General features: G+C 38.3%; 1 protein-coding gene across 1 annotated transcript in view; it reads left to right on the top strand.

Moving 5' to 3' along the window:
* Window positions 1–8,346: 8,346 nt before the first annotated feature.
* The window catches only part of LOC103209021 (N-acetylaspartylglutamate synthase A), a 193,170-nt gene continuing 180,931 nt past the window's right edge, over window positions 8,347–20,585 (top strand). The window contains 2 exon segments of the mRNA XM_042782804.1: window positions 8,347–8,359; window positions 13,378–13,466. Of these exon segments, the coding sequence (XP_042638738.1) occupies window positions 8,347–8,359; window positions 13,378–13,466 (102 nt within the window).

Genomic DNA, 20,585 nt, shown 5'->3' with positions numbered 1-20,585 from the left:
GACATGGCTACATGCAGGGTTCAAGTGTGCCGTAAGCTAGAGACCATTCCCAAAGCTGCTTCTTATATATGTGAAGCAGACCACATCACTCAAGCAGCTATTCAGCTGCTCTAGTACATTCCACAATGGAGTTAATTACCAGTCTTTCCATGGGGAATAACTACATCCAGTTGCCCAGCCAAGTTGACATACAAACTTAACCACCACAGCATCAGACAGTGTTTCCCTGCTATTTATAAGGTTTTCCCTGATCAATTCTTTGAGAAGTGGATGGCCTCTTCTTTCTTCCTAGTCTGTCTCAGTCTGTAAGCTGCGTTGAAACCCGTGCACCACCTACAACCCTGCTGGCGTTCGAAACACCGGTGGCACAGCCTCAAGCCTCCCAGTAACATGCAAGCCACCAGAGTATCACAAACTGACAGACAAGTTTGTCTCCATCAGCTGTTCGAAACCTCGCCACTCTCCCCTTACCTGGATCCCTGCCGCTGCTCACTGTCTTCCCCCTGGCTTTTCTTTCCCTGCTTTCCAGCCTCTTGAATGTAATGAGGGTAGTACTTCTATTTTACAGAAGAAATGTCACGTGTAGTAGGTACAGGGCTCTGATTACAACTCCTGTGCTGCCTCCAGGGCTGTGCACTTCTTTACACTGTATTCCCTTCCCATTCTAATACCCTCATTGTTTCAAAGACTATTGCTTCTAATCTAAGCTTTTTGGAACTTAAGCTTTCTTATCTGTAAAATGGGGATAATTCTAATATCTACCATATAGGGTTGCTATGAATAGTAAATGTGATATCCACATGGTTATTGATTAATAACAAGGAGCTCTGGTGGTGTAGTGGGTAATGCATTTGGCTGCTAAGCACAAGGTCGGTGGTTCAAACTCACCAGCTTCTCTGTGGGAGGAAGATGAGACAATTCACTTCCCTAAAGATTTACCGCCTTGGAAACCCAATGGGGGTCATTGTGAGTCAGAATTGACTGGATGGCAGTGGGTATGTTTTTTTGTTTATTGATTAAGAATACAACAAATGCTACAGAAAGAATGCGACAAACACTAGAGCCTAACATTATCTTTGTTGTTGTTGTTATGTGCCACTGAGTCAGACCCGACTCATAGCAACCCCTCCTTGGGTGTCTGAGGCAGTACCACTATGGAAGTAGATTGCCTCATTTTCCTTCCAAGGAGTGGCTTGTGGATTTGAACCACCAGCCTTCTGGTTAGCAGTCAAGTGCCTTAGGCACTATGCTACCAGGGCTCCTTACCTCACTATATTGTAATTTTCAATTATGTTCAACTGAGATCATCCAGGGCATCAGTTCTCAAACTTACTGTTCCCAGGGCCTTCCTACACCCTTAAGAATTATGAACCACAAGGAGCTTTTGTTTATCTGGGTTATTAGCTGTCATTGTTGTTAGCTGCTGCTGTGTTGGCATGCATCACTGTGACACCATGCACTCATGCCCAGTACTGCACCACCCCCACTGTAGGTTGCAGATCGGATTGTTGTGATTCATAGGGCTGATTTTCAGTAGACTGCCAGGCTTTCTTCCTGTCCATCTTTTCTTGGAAGCTCTGCTGAAACTTTGCAGCATCACAGCATTAAGGAAGTCTACATTGACAGTGGGGTGGTGGCGGCACATAAGGGATGTTGGCAGGGAATTGAACTCAGATCTCCAGATCTCCAGAAGGTGGTAATTCTACAGAAATACCGCTGCCCCGCATAGCTATCATTACTGCATTGAAATTAACACGAGAAATGTTCAAATAGAAGAACTCACAGGCCCACATTCCCTCAGATGGTAGAATGATGACATCATACAACCTCGCATCCTCCGGAAAATTTCTCTGTACGTTTGAGAGAGATTGAACACGAAAAAGGCAAATAACGTGTTTGTGTGATTATGAAAATTGTTTGACTTCATTCGGATTTCCCCTTCCTTTTGAGAATTATTGCTCCACGATAAAGATCCTGTGCCTTTAGGCTGACGTTCAGTGCATGCATCTCCGGGCTCTGACGCTGATTAGGGTTTGAGATGGGTTTGAGAGGACTAAGAGGCAGCGCCGGGTTCAAAGCTCATACAGGCCTTATACTCGCGGCCGCTACTGCAGTTTCTTCGCCCCGCAGCGCGGCCCTCACCAACCCACACTTCTCCCGGCACCGCCGCCGCTGCTCTTGGCTGTCTCATCCCAGGCTGCACCTCCGGAGCCTACACCAGCACCAGGGCTGCGCTCCGCCAGGCAACAGGCGTCCTTGGTGCCCAGTAACAGTCTCCTAGCAGACACTGCCCCGCCCACTCCTAGCAACCATGGCAACAGCAGAGCTCAGGCCAGGCGTCATCCCCGCCCCTCCAACTCCGGGCTGAACCATTCGCCGCAGGGACAGTCTCAAGGGAATCAGGAAATATGATCCTACGATATAACCCCTGCGAGATACTCTGCTCCCATATTTCTGCCCACTTTTAACTATATACTTTCTCTTTCCCTCTTTCCAACTGTCTCTGCTAGGGCAGCGGCGTGTCTCGCTTTTCCGTCTGGAAAGCTCCCCTTCGATCCCCGGCCCGCGCGTGGTCCGGCTCGCCGGGGAGGCTCACGGTAGGCGCGGGTTGGCGTAGAAGAGGGGGCCAGCGCCCGACGTGACGCGTAGGGGGTGGGGCTGCGCGCTGGGGGAGGGGAGGCGGGCAAGATGGCGCCCGGCGAGTGATTCGCCCCGGGTCCCACCAGCAGCCTCGGAGACCCCGGGGCGGGGGTCCTGCTTCCAGTGCGGCCCTTCCTCCTCTCCCCCGCCCCCGGAGGCCCTTTCCCTGCACTCACTCCTCCACCTCGGGGGGCGGGCCTGGTTCCTGGGACACCATGTCGGACTCTGAGGAGGAGAGCCAGGACCGGCAACTGAAAATCGTCGTGTTGGGGGACGGCACCTCCGGGAAGGTCAGTCCTCGCACCAGCCTACAGTCCCGGGCCTGCAGGAATCCCCGGCGCGCCCTGGCGCCCCTCAGCCTCCTCCCCGCCGCCGGGCGCCGCCTCACCCCGAGCCCGTGGCTTCGAGGCTCGGGCCCAACCGTCAGGCGCCCGGCGAAGGCGGACGAGAGCTGTCCAGCTCCCCTTTAAAAAAAAGAAAGAAAGAAAGAAAATAGTGCACTTCCCAAGTCCCTGCCCGGATCGCGAACTTATCCTTCCAACGGCTCGGGCAGCATCCCCTCGGTGGGAAGCTTCCCATCTTCTCGCCTCTCAGGACCGGCGAGGATCTGCCGAGGCATCTTACCTTGACTGCAGCTCGGGTCTGACTCCCACCCCCTTTGCTTTCTGATGCCTCCCCTGCACTGTGAGCTCCCAAGAGCTTGGCTCTGGCATCCGAGTCCCTCGGTGGGAACTGGGGCTCCCTCGCTCACTGGCCCGGTCCTTGGAGGGCAGTTGCTAACCTAGTTGGGACCCATCTGCAGAATGGGTATGGAGAGGAGTCCCCTCAGAGGGCTGTTGTGACGCTTGGCGGCAGAGACACACGAAGCTTTTAGAACTTGACGTGCACTCACGAAACGTTGGTGCGTGGTCTCCGTTCCCGGCAGCACCTGACAGTACAAGCATATCAACCAGTGACTTCCTGAGCGCCTGCTGTGGGCTGAATGCGGGGGGCAGGACAGCTGGGCGACAGAGGGAATCCCTGCCTTGCAGCCGAACCGTTGGTGACAGTTGATTGAAGGAATGAATGAAGGAATGTGAATGAATGAATGAATGGCCAGCTGGCCAGACCCTTGACCTCCTAGGCAGGGATTCTTGAGGTCTGTGGAACTCCTGACGTCGCATCAACTTGGCTTGGTACTTGCTCAGGGGGTCTCTGGTGGTGGAGTGCTTAAAGCTTCCGGCTGCCAATCAACAAGGTAGGGGTTCGAACTCACCAGCAGCGGCTCTGCGAGAGAAAAATGGGAAGCAGTCTGCTCCCCGCAAGCTGTACGATCTTGGGAACCTTGTGGGGGCAGTTCTACTCTGTCCTGGAAAGTCGCTGTGATTCGGCATCGAATGAATGACAGGGGGTGGCTTTTTTTTTTTTTTTCTTTTCCTGATCTTGGTACTTGCTGAGAGGAGAGAGCCCATAGGATCTCAAAGGGCTCTGTGACCCACCCCTCGAATGAAGTGAAGAGCCTCTGCCGAGTGCCTTCACACCTGTCCCCTCTGGCGAAGGCACCTACACTCTTTCTGGGAATGTCTCTTACTCTGCAATTAGAGTCACGCAGGCTATTCCTGCTGCCAGTTTCCGATTTTCGGCTTCCCGTTTTTTTCTTGTGCGCCTGTAATTGGGATCCTGGTTTCTGTAGCGACGACAGCTCTTTGCATCCTCCCTGGCAGTTGGCGGTGTGTTGCTCCTGTCCGCCGCCCTGAGACTTGACTTCATAGAGCCCCTGGGAGAGGTGTCATTCACATGCTGCGTTTTCAGACTTCTGTTAACTTCTTTCTTGCCTCTCTGGGTACTTTGTTACTGATTTTGATTGTTGAGGAAAACAACTTGATATGCTCTGATTACCTTTAAACATTTTTGGAGAAGTAAAGAACTTGAGATCACTTTTCTTTATACAATATTGTATAAATTTTTGTACACTTAAAAAGCGTTTTGAAGGGGGAAGTTGTTATAAATAATTTAGCACTATTTCTAACATCTTCATTAACTTCAATACAAATCTTCGTTATATTTTTATAATTTCCTCAGTATTTAGATTTTCTCTTGAAGGCCTTCTGACTTTTCATTTCGTAAATCACCATATATTACCCAGTATTAAGGTCAATTCATAAGTGAGTTTATTTCCTGTTTAAAATTACAATGACAATCTGTAACTGTAGTGCACTTGTAAAAAGACCTTCGAATTCACCACCATCCTACATTTTAGCATAGTTCTTTAAACTTTTGTTTGTTTTTCTCCCAGTTTTTATGTTGTTGTTGTTGTTATGTGCCGTCGAGTCAGACCCGACTCATAGCGACCCCTTCTTGGGTTTCCAAGGCAGTATCACTACGGAAGTAGATTGCCCCATCTTCCTTCCGAGGAGTGGCTGGTGGGTTTGAACCACCAGCCTTCTGGTTAGCAGTCAAGTGCCTTAGCCACTATGCTACCAGAGCATTAGGAGCCCTTGATGGTGCAGTTGTTAAAGCACTTGGCTGCTAATTGAAAAGTCGCCTGTTCGAACCCACCAGCATCTGAGGGTGAGGAAGATGTGACAGTCTGCTTTCATAAAGCTTTACAGCCTTGGAAATCTGTGGGACAGTTCTACTGTGTCCTGTAGGGTTGCTGGGAGTTGGAATCCACTCGATGCAGTGGGGATTTTGGTATGCTTGTATCACCCAGTTGAAATTTTTTCATAATTTTCTATCTAGTTTTTCATTTAGTCTACCATACATATTATCCCCTCATTGCTAATTTAGCCTGGATAAGTATCTTCTAAAATCTGTCGATAGTTCTGTCCATTCTAGGACAAAGCATAGCTTTTTCATTTCTGTGTTTGTTGAGATAGCACTATCTTTGTGCATTGAAGAATAATGGTAGTGATATTCCGGTGCTCTGACTTAATCTTCATGATGTGGACTAAATAATTTCTTTTCAAATCATAGTAGAGTTTTTCTGCCAGAAATTTTGTGATATAAGCATCCAAACCTAACCTTCTTTCTTTATTTGTAAGCATTTTTTTTTTTTTTTTGTCCATATCCCATTCAGTCCTTCAGTTATTGGCGACTATCAGCGTTCCCATTCTATTTACTGTCCTTTTCTTTTATGAGCCTAACCTCTCTTTCATCCTTATTTGTATCCTGATTTTGCTCCTGAGCATTTTTTCTGGCATTAATTTTTCCTGCTAATTCTAACTCTGGATTTTTATATATACTGATGGAAGCAACAGAGAAATAGGATGACCACTAACAGGTTCTCCAGGGGAAATTGAGCTCCTCTCCTGGGAACAAGTGTTTCTATTTCTCTCCTGTTCTGATTCCTACTTTTGATTTGATTACTTACTAATACTTTTTTGAGTACAAATATTGTTTTTATGTGCTTTTTTAGTGTTTGTAAATGTAGTACGATTAAAAATTGTCAGCACAGTTTTAGCAAACAAAAACTAAAGAATCAGGTAAAAATGTTTTAGGTATGAGGGATGGTTGTTCACTTTGTAATTGTTTAAGAAGGGCGTTTATACAATGACTCATGAGAAATTACTGAATGTGAAAGGTGGCACCAAGTCCAGATACTTGAAGAGAAAGGTGCCCTTGGCAGTGTCAGGAGAAGGAATCGGAACCCGTTTAACGTTCTGTATTGCCAATGGCCTGTGCTTTTTGACTCAGTGTTCCAGTGAAAGTGCCAGCTTTAGATTTCTATCGAAAGTGTGAGGGTGTGGTTTGAACACCAAAAGTCAGAATGTAGAAATGGTTCAGAAAAAAAAAAAATTAGGATTTTTCTGAATACTCATTAATCTAAAAACACTGAATTGAGAATCTTAAATGAAAGTGCCAAATTACCTTACATGACATGCTGATGTTACACATGCCTTGAGATTCTCTTTGCCTTTTGGAAGTATTTCAGCCATCCATCCATATAGTAAACATTTTGAAATATCTGTAATATGAATGGTGAGAGTTACTTTTTTCTAGAACTCAGATGATTTTGTGCTCGTTTAAACAAAGTCAAGGAGCTCTGGTACCACTGTGGTTAAAGCATTGGGCTACTAACCAAAAGGTTGGTGGTTCAAAGCACCACCTGGTTCCTGGGAAAAACATGAGGTAGTTTGCTTCTGTAAAGATTTACAGCCTTGGAAACCCAACGGGGCAGTTCTGTTCTGTCCTGTTTGGTTGCTGTGAGTTGGAATCAACTCAATGGCAGTGGGTTTGGTTTTTTAATAAACAAGCCCAGTAGCATAGCTACACGAAAAACAAAAGACTTTAAAAAAGAAATGTTTATCCTTCTTATTTGAGTATCTTAGTTTCGATATTACTTTAAGGAAGCCAAATACATTTTCATTTTGGTGTAGTGCATTTATTTGTTAATGTCTAGCAGAACACCTTTCAGATAGTAATGTTCAATTTAACCAAATATTTTAGAAAGTTATAAATACTGAGTATTTAAATATTAAAAAAAATTGATGTTAGGGTGCATGCGTTACCATTTGAGTGAAAAATGTGGTGCTTGTGTCAAAAGAAATTTTAGTTTTTGTTTAAGGAAATTGAAATTTTGCCGAGGTTTCTTTTACGTTGCTGGAATTATATCATAATTAACTATAATAAGCTGTCTTAGAAATGTCATCTTTTCATTACGTTAAGAGCTGACATCTGATTTTAACTTACAGAATGGAAAAAAGGAGCTCTTTTCCCTTAAATTTTAGAAAAGTCTGTCTTGATAAACCTAGAAGTTTAGTTTACTTTTTTGGGAAGTTTACAAATGAGAGTAGTGCATTTAAAATGTTTAAAGAGCCTTTAAGTTACTGAGTTATTTCAGTTGTTATTTGAATGATTATTTCACTTTGATAAGAAGTAGTACTCTAAAAGAAAGCAACACAGTTTTTGAATAAAACTTTGAGTTTTTAGTTTAAAAATAGCTGTATATATCTGTTTTGGTTATATTCCCGTGACTCTTTTACCTTATAGTTTTTGTGCTGGAAAATACTTATTTTATCTGCTTTACATTAATCTTAAAAATACCAACTTCATTATTTAACGGACGCATATTATCAGAATCATTCTCTAGAATCATTTTTAATTAATAATTTAAGTGTAGACAAAAATTAAGCACTTAAAGATACTTTTCTTTGCGGGGGGAAAAAAGGAAGTTCTGTAAGCAGGCTTTCCTTAATTAGTATTTCTTAGTGTTAGCTGGGAGCACAGGCTACCCTTAAAATATCTAACTTGAGAAATGAAACTTAGAAGTCTTTGAAATTTTTATTGAATTGATATATATGGATATGTAAGATTGCAGATCTTTAATTATGCTGTTTTAGTTTTCTCGTTGATAAATCTCAGATTATATTTTGCAGCAAGAAGGAATTTGACAGTCTGGATTTAAAGAGATCTAACAGATTAGTCTGTTGTCCCCACTGATAACATTTGACAAATGAAATTTACTTGGTAGAGTGTTAACTTCCTCCTCCCTTTGTGACTGATTAGAACTGCTTACAGTTGCTCCTTGTATTAATAGACATATGAATGTTAAGATGCTTGATGAGATTTAGTAATATTTTTATGTCCATGTTTCTAAAATAGATAAATTAATTTTTATATTCTGCGCATCAATTTTTTTAGACTTCCTTAGCTACATGTTTTGCTCAAGAAACTTTTGGGAAACAGTACAAGCAAACTGTAGGACTGGATTTCTTTTTGAGAAGGATGACGTTGCCAGGTAAGAGACTTAACAAGTTTTAACGTAGAAGATTGTGCAAATCTTACAATAAGACACACAAGGCAGAATTGTGTAAAATAGATTTTGTTGCTGCATGATAATTTGTGTAATCAATAAATCTAGTTTAGGGAGGTTAACTTTTATCAGCTTCTACTCTGAAGGCGTATTGGCCATGGGTGTGAGAAAAAAAGCTTACACACCCCCTACCCTTACCTTTTATTTTGGCTACAACATTTTCCAATGATAAACAATAGTTGCTTATAAAATTCTAAAAAGTTTTAAAAAAGTCAGTGTATGAAATTGTCAACAAATGTTTTATTAACTAAATGTGAAAAGATTGGGAAGGATTATTTTTAAAATACTATTTTGATTAGCCTCTGCTTGAGTTTTGTGTTTGAGAGAAAGTGGGAACAGAAGTATAATGTAGCTATGGAACTTCTGTGCTCTAATATGTGAATGCTGTTTTATGCGAGGCAGCATGAAATTGCTGGCATTTAATAGACCACTAAAATTTAGGGTCCCCAGGCACTCATAAAAATACAGTTTGAGCATTCAAGATGTTTCAGTTCACCATGCAAAGAAACTATTTAGATGCCAGTTGCAGCACATTTTGTGGGAAATACAGGGAAATAATAACAAAAAAAGAGTGGTTTCTGTTTTAAGTTAGTTTCTGAACAATTGGGGCTTTAAAATGCTGTCTGTTCACTTGCAATGGTTAAATTATATGTTTAAAGTATTTTATTAAAAGTGGGTTTATCTTCACTGACTTTATAAACCAATCTGTCCCTCTTGTCTCTCGTCTCTGAGGAAACACATTTGAATAAAACAGTTGCAAGTGGTGTGATGTCAGATTCATCACTGGAATGTGAATGATAAAGTGGGAAGGGGTTTCATAAATTCTGATATTACTGAAATAGGTTAACCTGTCTAACACCCATCTGTCAGACAGCTCCCATGAAAGTTTTAAAGCAGCTAATGGAAATTCTTGGTAATGGCAGGTATTCTGTATACCTCATTAGTAAGACAGTATACATATTTTAGGGTGCTCTGTAGCCTGCTGCCACTGAAAAATAGATTAGAAGATACAGCATTGTTAACTTATTGTTTGTTCAGCAAGGGTTTAATGAGCAACACATGGAGACTCTGTTCTATTTGTATTTTCTTTTCACATATTCAAAGCTGAAAATCTCATTTTATTTTTGTTATCCTCTAGCTTACGGACAGGTAAATGCTACATTCAGAATATCTATAGCAGTCACTAGCAGAATACATGCACATATTACGTAATATGAATGCTAAATATTATTTTTCAAGTTTTCTTTAAGGAATGCCACTTATACATAGTGTGTGTATTCTAAATATAATTTAGTTATTAGCTATTTTGTTTGGATTCTGAATTAGAGAAGCACCAACATTCTCTTTCATATTATTGCTTAATTTTTCTAATTTTTTATTTAAAAGGCATAAATAAGGATCAAACAAACACTAAAACTGGTTTTGGATGTTTTAATAATGTTACATATTTAATTTTATACTGATTTCTGATCTGTTGTACATTATTACCAATTTTTGAGTTTTGATTATTTTGTAAAAATTATTTGACAATTATAGAATCCAAATTTATAGCATACTACTTTAAATTTTAGAGTAAGTAAGTACTTAGGTTAAGAAGTGATATTAGGAGATGTATATGCTTAATGAATGTGTATTTTAATTTTCCTGATTAAGTTTATATTTTCATGGTCAGAGTTCCAGAAATTCTCTTTTTTTAAAGAAAGTGTTTGTACTACTTAATGGATTCAAAATTATAGTGGAAATTTCACTAGGAAAATAGTTTTAATATATATTAATTTTATATAATTAATAGGTAGATTAAGAGACAAGCAAATAAATTGCAAGACTGGTAGTATATCCTTCACATACTAAGTATCAAAATGTAGGATGGCCACTATTTGTGTTATTTGCTAAAACGTTGCAGGCAGCATTCTTGAATTTATGGTAAAACAGTGTAGCAGAGGAATCTAACATTTGTTAGTATTCTAGTAACTCTTCTGACCAGTCAGATTGTTAGAGTTGTAATACCTTCTGTCCATCTATTCACATTCTCTTCATGCAAGTTTTCAAGGTCATTACTTTGCAGATACTCATCCATTTCAGTGTATTTCATGATCCGGTATGCTGTATAGTCTGGATGCAACCACTGTGCAGATTTTACTGCTTAAAATAGTGTATCTGTTAGTCAGAGATTCTGCTGATAGAGCTTCTTAAGAGCCTTAGTCAAAATACTTTCAGGAAGCTTGTGGGTACAGTCCAGTAAACAGCGTTCTACTGTGAAAAGGATTTCTAAGTCTTTAGTACAAGAAGTGGGCAGACTCGTGTTTTTAGTTCCATCTTGACTATGCAGCACTTTAAGTAAGGTTAACCAAGGCACCAAGTGTACTTTTACAAGGTCACTGTTGAATCCTCTTGGTGGCTTTGATTCATACCAAAAGCAGCTTACCTGTATTTTGTCACCTCATTTATTTTATTTTTCCTTCTAGTTACATGTTATTTCTTGCAGAGGAGCTAGAGTTTTGTAGCATTTTGCATTTGGGATTAGATTGCTGACAATTTCCTTAAAGGTCTTTATTAGTTAGACATTTATATTAGATGGATTCTTGATATCTTCATTTTGTAGTATTGATAATTTGGATACTCTCATAAAGCTTTATAGGTATGTCATTTTGAAAATAGATTAGGAGATAATATGTGTTTATGTCTGCAAAAACAAAAATGAGTAGTGATTTCAATTAAATCTTTATTGATTTTGTTCCCAAAATAGGGAATCCCTATTTTAAGTTTTATGTGTTCATAAGCTGAACATTCAAATGTGGAAATTAAAAGTATATTTCTAGATATATATATATCATAGAAATAACTATGAAGTTAAAATCATTTGTGGCAGCTGTCATTAGTAATTAGTGAATAATTAGTAAAGCTTTTTTTTTTTTTTTTGCTTGTCTACTCTATTAGTAGGCTATCAGTAATGCATAGCTGTTTTTGTCTCTTGAGTCACTAGAATCTGTATGTAAATAACACAAAACAAAACAACAGTAACAATGAAAAAGGAAGGTTTCTTTTGGATAGGTATAGATTTCAAAAATGCCCTTACCATACGAAGACTTAGGATCTTGAAATGATTGTGGTCAGAATTTGGAAACATGAAATGAAGATCATGTTCCTAAAGTTATAGTCAAAGTGTTGACAGCATTTAGTTCAGTCAGATGGGGTCTAAATATCAGAATTCAAAAGAAAAAATCTTTACATTTCTTGATGTGAGGTTAAGCAATAGGGATTATTGGCAATGAAGAAGATGAGGACATTCAATGTGTTTTATTGATTTTTAAGTGTTGCTTAAAATATTATTTACTCTGTAAAAGTTAGTATTGTAAAACATTGTTTTTGAAGTAAACACACAAATGACTGTAACGAGTTTTGCACATTAACTGAATAGAGCAATGCCTGTTTTTCTAGGGCCATCTGAAACAATATTATTTACCTCTAGTAGTGAGTCAGAATGAGTCAGGATCAACTCCCCAGCGACTGAGTTTATTGATGACTAGCTCTTTCTCACCTGTGTAATTTCAAGCAGTATTAGAATGAATCTCAGGGAAAGATCTGTAAGAAACTGGATTTATGCGAGTTGCTGGACAAATCTTAGTCTGTGACATTTTGATTTACAGTTTTATAGGAGCTCGGGAACATTGTGGTCATCACTGCGAATGCTGAAAGTGTGTGTATTTGGTAATGATGATGGGGGAGGGTGAACTTCAGTAGCTTTCAATGCTAATGGAAGTTCCTCCTGTAAATCCGCTACACGCTGGCAGATGGAGCAGACCTCCATGCAAATAATGGAAAGATTGTAATGCAAACCCAGCGAAAGTCAGAGTAAACTTCTGCTGGTTAATTCACTGTCAAGCTTTCTTTGCAGTTGTGAACTGACTAACATTCTCCGATTTTAGTGTTTTACATTGGCTTTTTTTTTTTTTAATCATTCAGCTCTTTCATGTCTTTAAAACAAAAATTTTGAAATGAACTTATATTAGATAAAACGGCACAATTTTATGAGAAGTAGTTTGAGATGTTAAACAAAAAAGCCTATGTGGCGTGGTCTTTGTCTTTTGTAGGTCAGTCCTTAGTTTCGCTGATAAGAGAGAATAGCTTATCTCCTAAGTTTTTGTATCAACCAAATATTTTGCAAAATGCCCAGAAGAATTTTAAAGGTTGCCTTTTAGTACTTTAGAATGCTTTTATAAGACTTGGTTAGGAAAGATTAGTTAAACTATTTTATAAAGGTTTCAAGACACATAATTTATTTCCATGGAAATACTTTGAACAAGTATGAATGTAGCATGATATTTAGTGATATGCTAGGTATGCTACATCATTTCTGAAGAGGGCTGTCAAATGCATTTATATTTTATAGGTTAAAGACCATGTAATTTTTAAATTTTTTCCATTACATATAAAAGCAGACATTCAAATTAAAAAGATTCAGGTTGAAACTATGAATGTGTTTTTTATAGTCTGTCATTTTTCTGTGAGTTTTAGAACCCACAGATTTGAGAACCTATAGTAAAATTCATGTGCAATTGGTGCAGTTGGGTGGGTTAATATATATCAAGTTTCACTTTTTAATTTTGAAGTAAATTTCTTACCTCACTATCCATGTGCTTTGTTATATTATTCTCTTAAAGTTTAAGAAGTTTATGAATTAAAGCTTATTTTCTTTTGTTTTGAAAATGATTGTGAACGTGGTTCCATGGAATTGGGTTAAGGGATAAACCTAGATCCCTACAATGGGTTGATTTTGCTACATTATTTTACAGTTCCAAATATTTGACCATATGAGTCTGAAGAATGGAAGGCCTAGAGTTTCTCACTGTGACTTAGTGTTCTATGAAAATGTTTTCTGCTGTTATATGGTTATTTAAAGTAGCCTTTTTTTCTTATTTTTATATTCAATTTTTATATTATAGGAAACTTGAATGTTACTCTTCAAGTTTGGGATATAGGAGGACAGACAATAGGAGGCAAGATGTTGGATAAATATATCTATGGAGCACAGGTATGACATGAATTCTATGATTATTCTAATAGTGAAAATATATACCCCTACATACATTTTTTCTAACTTGACTTTTATCTGATATGTAAAGAGATTAATTAATTTTACATTTGTGTTAATCCTGTGGTTTCATCCTCCTCAGATTATGTTTGGAATGATTTGGTGGAGGGACTGGTATTCCTCTAGTAAGTTTCATATGGTATTTAAATTACTCAGTATTATCAGCAGTTGAATAAATACAGTGCTAAATGATATCTGGATGTTTATTTGCTGATTTGATTATAGTGATTACTTTCAGAACATGTAAACGCAATGAAAAGTATAGTCAGGGAAAATTTAAGTTCATTTAAAAAATTTCAAGGACAGAAAACCTGTATCTATATCCACATATAATTTCGTGGTATATATTAGTTTACTAAACATAGTTCTTTAAATATAATAGATACATTGATATTTTGTATCAGAAAACTAAGTACAACTCATTATATACATGAAGTACGTAAAGACTAATTTAAAATGATGTGTTTTAGGAAGGAAATGTATGTGGAGCAAGAAAAATCAATTGCATGATTTTATAACAAAAATTCTTTGACAGTGTGAGTTTATATAGATGTAATTTATAAGTTTTGTAATGGATTTAACATACAAATAGAAAATAATGCATGGTAGTAATATACTTTAAAAAGTTAATTACTCCTCTCTCCACATTGAACTGAACATGTTCTATGAAGAATCATTGCCTTTTTAGTGCTTTGGCAGGGCTCCATATAGCTGTCCTAGTGGGAGTGACATGGTATCTCAGGGTGGTTTTTATTTGCATTTCCCTAATGAAGAAAGAAGGAACTCTGGTAGCATAGTGCCTGAGGCACTTGACTGCTAAGGGGAAGGCTGGGGGTTCGAACCCACCAGTCACACATCAGGAAGGACATTTGGGCAGTCTACTTCCGTAGTGATACCGCCTTGGAAACTCAAGAGGGGTCGCTATGAGCTGTATATGACTCCATGGGAGTGAGTGTTTTTTTTTTTTTTTAAATGACAGTAGATGTTGAACATCTTTTTATGTGCTCCTTGGCCATTTGTATATCTTTTTTGGTGAAATGACTATTCAAGTCCTTTGCCTATTTTTTTTTTATTGAATTGTTTCGTCTTTATGATGTCAAATTGGAGGAGTTCTTTGTATGTTTTGGATATTAAATCTTGACCCAATATATGGCCCTTGTACATTTTCTCCTAATCTGTAGGTTTTCTCTAAACTTTGTTGAAAAGTCCTTTAAGCCCTGAAGTGTTTAACTTTGATGGAATTCAATTTATCTGTTTTATCTTTTGTTGCTTGTGCTTTTGGTGTCATATCTAAGCATCTGTTGTCAAAAACTAGGCCCTGAAGCATGACTTCTATGTCTCCTTCTGAGTATTATGGTTTTAGTTCTTCCTTTAGGTTCTTGATCCATTTTGAGTTTATTTTTGTATACAGTGTAAGGTATGAGCCCAGCTTCATTCTTTTATATATGGAAAGCCAGTCCTAGTACCATTTATTAAAGGGATTATTCTTTCTCCATTGAATGGACTTAGTCCATTAATGGACCCTTGTCAAAAATCAGTTGACCATAAGCGTATGGATTTATTTATGGACTTGCAATTCGTTTCCATTGGCCTATATGTCTAGCGCTATACTAATTCTGGACTGTTTTGATTACTATAGTTTTATAGTATGTTTTGAAATTGTGAAGTGTGAGTCCTCCTACTTTGTTCTTGTTTTTCAAGATTTATTTAGCTATTTTGGGCAGCTTGCAATTCTGTAGGAGCTCTGGTAGCATAGTGGTTAAAGCAGTTGTCTGTTAGCCAAAATGGTGGTGGTTCAAACCCACTAGCTGCTATGTGGGAGAAAGATGTGGCCATCTAATTCTGTAAAGATTTATAGCCTTGGAAATCCTTTTGGGCAGTTTTACTCTGTCTTACATGGTCAGAATTTACTTGATGCCAGTAGGTTTGGTTTTGGGTTTTTGCAGTTACATATGAATTTGGGGACTGGCTTTTCCATTTCTGTAAAGAATGGTGTTGGAATTTTAATGGAGATTGCATCAGATCTATGGATTACTTTGGGTAGTATGACATCTTAATAATATTAAGTGTTCTAATCCAGGAACATGAAATGTCCTCCATTTATTTAGGTTATCTTTAATTTCTTTCAGTAATGTTTTATAGTTTCTATATAGGAATTATTTTTTAAATTTCTTTTTCAGAATGCTCATTGCTAATATATAGAAACCCAACTGATTTTTATGTGCTGACCTTGTAGCCTATCACTGTGTTGATTGTTAGCTGTAGTAGTTGTCATGTGGATTTTTAAAATTTTCTCTATATAAGATTAAGTGAAAAGGGATTGTTGTTTTCCTTCCTTATTTGGGTTCTGGCTAATGTTTCTAGTACAAAATTAAAAAGAGTAGTGAGAATGGGCATTCTGTCTTGTTCCTCATTTTAAGAGTTATGCTCTTAGTCTTCCTGTGTTGAGCCTGATGTTAACTGTGGATTTTGATAAATGCTCTTTACCACATTGAGAAATTTGCTTTTTATTCCAAGCTTGTTGAGTGTTTTTATTATGTAAGGGGATCAGAATTTGTCAAATGCCTTGTATGTGTGCACTGATTGACATAAACATATAGTTCTTTTCCTTTGTTAATGTGGTATGTTACATTGATTGATTTTCCAAAATTGAAATACCCTTGCATTCTTGGCATAAATCCCACATGATCATGGTGTATAATCCTTATAAAGTACTTTTGGATTCAGTTTGCTAGTATCTTTTGAGGATTTTTGAATCTGTATTCGTCAAGAATGTTGGCTTATGGTTTTCTTTTCTTGTGTTGTCTTTTTCTGCTTTGGTATCAGGGTAATGCTAGTAGCTTCACAGAGTGAGTTAGGAAGTGTTCCTTCCTCTTCTATTTTTTGGAAAACTTTAAGAAGGATTGGTGTCATTTCTTCTATATACGTTTGGTAGCATTCCCAAGTGAAGCTGTCTGGGTGGAACATTTCTTTTTTGGGAGTCTTACCATTACGAATTCAGTCTCTTTACGTGTTATGGGTCTGTTGAGATCTTTATTTCTTGTCAATGCAGTGTTTGTGTTTCTAGAAATTTGTTTATTTCCTGTAAATTATCTAGTTTGTTAACTTATACTGTAGTTTTACACAAATAACTTGCATGTTATACATTCTTTTGCAAACTGTGCAACTACTTTGTGTGTTAGTTTCCTATGTGTACTATGTGTGTTGTATGTGCGTGTGGCCATTGTATACCTGAGCATATTTATATGAAAAATATAATTGCTCACAGTATTCTTTTATGATTCTTTTTATTGCTGTAGGGTCATTTGTATTGCCCCCACTTTCATTTCTTTAGATATTTGCATCTTCTCTTGCTTTTCTTTGTCAGTCTAGCTAAAGGTTTATTGACTTAAGATCAAACTTTATGTTTAGTTGATTCTCCCTGCTGTTTTTCTCTTCTCTATTTCATTTATCTCTGCTCTGATCGTGGTTTTTCTCTTAATTGGTAGCTTTGGGCTTGGTTTGTTCTTGTTTTTTCAGTTCTTCAAGTCATAACATTAAGTTATTGGTATGAAATCTTTCTTCTTTTTTAATGCAGGTGTTTATCTCTATAAATTTCCTCTGATCACTGTCTTCGCTGTGTGCCATAAGTTTTGGTATGTTGTGCTTGTGTTTTCGTATAACTCAAAGTATTTTCTGATTTCTTCCTTGACCCATTTCATTTTTTTAATAGTGTGTTGTTTAATTTTCACATGTTGTGTATTTTCCATTTTATTTTTGCTATTTCTAGTTTCATTCTGTTTTGGTCAGAGAACATACTTTGCATAATTTCAATTTTAAATATTTACTGTTACTTGCTTTGTAACCTTATATGTGGTTTATATTGCAGAATGGTCCATGTGCATTGGGAAGAATGTATATTGTACTGTTATTGGATAGAGTATTCTATATATGTCTGTTAGGTCTGATTGGTCTACAGCATTATGCAAATCTTCTATTTCTATATTGATCTTCTTTCTAGATGGTCTATCCATTATTAAAAGTGGTGTATTTAAGTCTCCAGCTATTGTTAATATGTTGTTGTTGGTTGCTGTTGAGTCTTAGGTGGCCCCTTGTGTTCAGAGTGGATGTGCTCCACAGGGTTTTCAAGGCTGTGGTCTTTCAGAAGCAGATCACCAGGCCTGTCTTCTGAAGCTCCTCTGGGTAGGTTTGAACCACTAACTTTTCAACTAGTAGGTGAATGCTTAACTATTTTGCTATCAAAGGACCCAATGTTATTGTAGAACTATTTCTGCCTTCAATGAATAAGGAAGACTAAAGAAGAGTTGATGCTTTTGAGTTGTGGTGCTGGTGAAGAATGCTGAAAGTACCATGGACTGCTAAAAGAATGAACAAATCTGCCCTGGAAGAAGTGCAGCTGGACTGCTCCTTGGAAGCGAGAATGGCCGAACTTTATCTCACCTACTTTGGTCATGTTGGCAGAAGGAACCATTCCCTGGAGAAGGATGTCGTGCTTGGTAAAGTGGAGGGTCAGTGAAGAAGGAGAAGGCCCTCAATGAGATGGATAGACATAGTGGCTGCAACAATGGACTCAGGTATAGCAAGGATCATGAGGCTGGCACAAGACCGGATACTGTTTTGTTCTGCTGTGCATAGGGTTGCTATGAGTCAGAGATGACTTGATGGCACCTAACAACAACATTTCTCCCTTCAATTCTGTCAGTGTTTGCTTTATTTATTATGGGGGTCTGATGTTAAGTGCTGTTTTGGTTACCTAGTGCCACTCTGACAAGAATGGGCCACAAATGGGATGGCTTTAACAAACAGGAGTTTATTCTCTTACAGTTTGGAGGCTTTAAGTCCAAGTTCAAAGTGCCAGGCTCTGGGGGCTGGGTGAAAGCCCCTCAACCTTGGGCTTCAGCTCTCCCTCCTGCTCTGGCCCGTTGGAGCTAGAGGCTTTTCTTCACTCAGACAGCTGTTGGTTGCTGAGACTGACAAGCCCAAGGTTGACAAGTAAAAAGGCACAGTCCCAGTGTTACCAAATCACACAGCAGGCCGTTAATTCAAGTCCAGTGAAAGTCCCAAGGTTGGCAGTCAACCAACGACTTGGCTACATGCAGGGTTCAAGTGTGCCATAAGCTAGAGACCATTCCCAAAGCTGTTTCTTATATACAGGGAGTAGACTGCATACCCAAAGCAGCTACTCAGCTGCTCCAACAGATTCCACCATGGAGTTAAATACCAGTCTCATCATGGGAAATAACTACATTCAGCTGCCCAGCCACTCAACCAGGCCCAGCCAGGTTGAAACACAAACTTAACTACCACAGGTACATATATGTTTATTGTATTTAATTTCTATATCTTCTTCATGAAATGACCCTTTTATCATTGTATAATATCCTACTGTATCTCTTAAAACAGATTTTCAGTTAAAGTTTATAACTGAAACTCACTGCCATCGAGTTGATTGTGACTTAGAGTGACCCCTCCTTGGGTTTCCGAGGCAGTATCTCTACAGAAGTAGATCTCCCAGTCTTCCATACAAGGAGTAGCTGGTGGATTTGAACCACCAGCCTTCTGGTTAGCAGTCAAATGCCTTAGGCACTACAACACCAGAGCTCCCCAAAGTCTATATTATCTGATATTAAAATCACCATTCTAGTTCTCTTTTGTTTACTGTTTCCTTGGAATAGCTTTTTTTCTCCTTCACTGTTGGTGTCTTTGGGCATAAGATGTGTCTCTTGTAGCCTGTATAATATTGGGTCATATTTATCTGTTCATTCTGCCAATCCCTGCCTTCTATTAAGAGAGTTTAAACCATTTATACTTACAGTATAGGCGTATGTCAGAGATTTGGTTCCAGACCACCTCAATAAAGCAAATACCACAATAAAGCAAACCACAAGAATTTTTTGGTTTTCCAGTATATGTAAGTTATGTTTACACTGTAGTGTACTGCAGTCTATTTAAGTATGCAGTAGTGTTATGAAAGATTGAAATATTGTGAGAATTACCAAAATGTGACACAGACATGAAGTGAGCACATGCTGTTGGAAAAATGGTGCCAATCTAGACTTGCTTGAAGCAGGGCTGCCACAGACTTCTAATTTGTGAAAACCACAATATCTGCAAAGCACAATTCTCTGAAGCACAGTTAGCAAAGTGCAATAAAACGAGGTATGCCTATAATAACTGATAAGGAAGAACTGCTATTTTGTCATTTATTTTTTATGTGTCTTAATTTTTTTTTTTTTAATTTCTTTGCCCTCATTTCCTTCAGTACTACCAACATTTGAATTTTGTTGATTTTTTTTTTTTTTGTGGTGAACCATTTTAATTCCATTCTTTTTCCTTTTGTGTATATATTTTAGTTAATTTCTTTGTTGTCACCATGGGGATTATATTTAATATATTTATAACCTGTTAACATTGATGTATCTTAAGCTCAGTAACATACAACAACTCTATTCCTATACAACTTCCCCCTCCTGTTTATATTGTTATAAATATAATTATACTTTTATATATCATGTGTTCTATAACATATTTTACTTATTTTTCATACATATAACTTGCCAAGCATAAAGGATATAATCACTACGTTACTAAGCAAAAAATACTTTATAACTTGCCTGCATACTTGCCCCTGCAATTACCTTTAATGGAAATCTTTTTCCATGTATAGCTTTGAGTCATTGACTACAAAACCAAAAAAACCAACTCACTGCCATTGAGTTGATTCTGACTCATAGTGACCCCCTTTGGGTTTCTGAGGAGGTAAATCTTTACAGAAGTAGATTGCCCAGTCTTCCTTCTGTGGAGTGGCTGGTGGGTTTGAACTGCCAGCCTTCTGGTTAGCAGTCAGATGCCTTAGACATTACACCACCAGACCTCCTTGAGTCATTGTCTACAGTCCTTTTTTTCTATCTGAAGGACTATCGTTAGCATTTTTTTTATAGGGCTGTTACAGTGATAATGAACTCCCTCAGCTTTTGCTTATCCAGGAATGCTTTAATTTTGCCCTCATTCTTCTTTTTTTTTTTTTTAATTTTGCCCTCTTTTTTTTTTTTTATTATT

This window comes from Orycteropus afer, unplaced genomic scaffold (genome assembly GCF_000298275.1).
Source record: "Orycteropus afer afer isolate SDZICR_OR568_19922 unplaced genomic scaffold, OryAfe1.0 scaffold00472, whole genome shotgun sequence".
NCBI classification, from domain to species: Eukaryota; Metazoa; Chordata; class Mammalia; order Tubulidentata; family Orycteropodidae; genus Orycteropus; species Orycteropus afer.
This window is presented reverse-complemented; position numbering and strand designations above follow the sequence as displayed.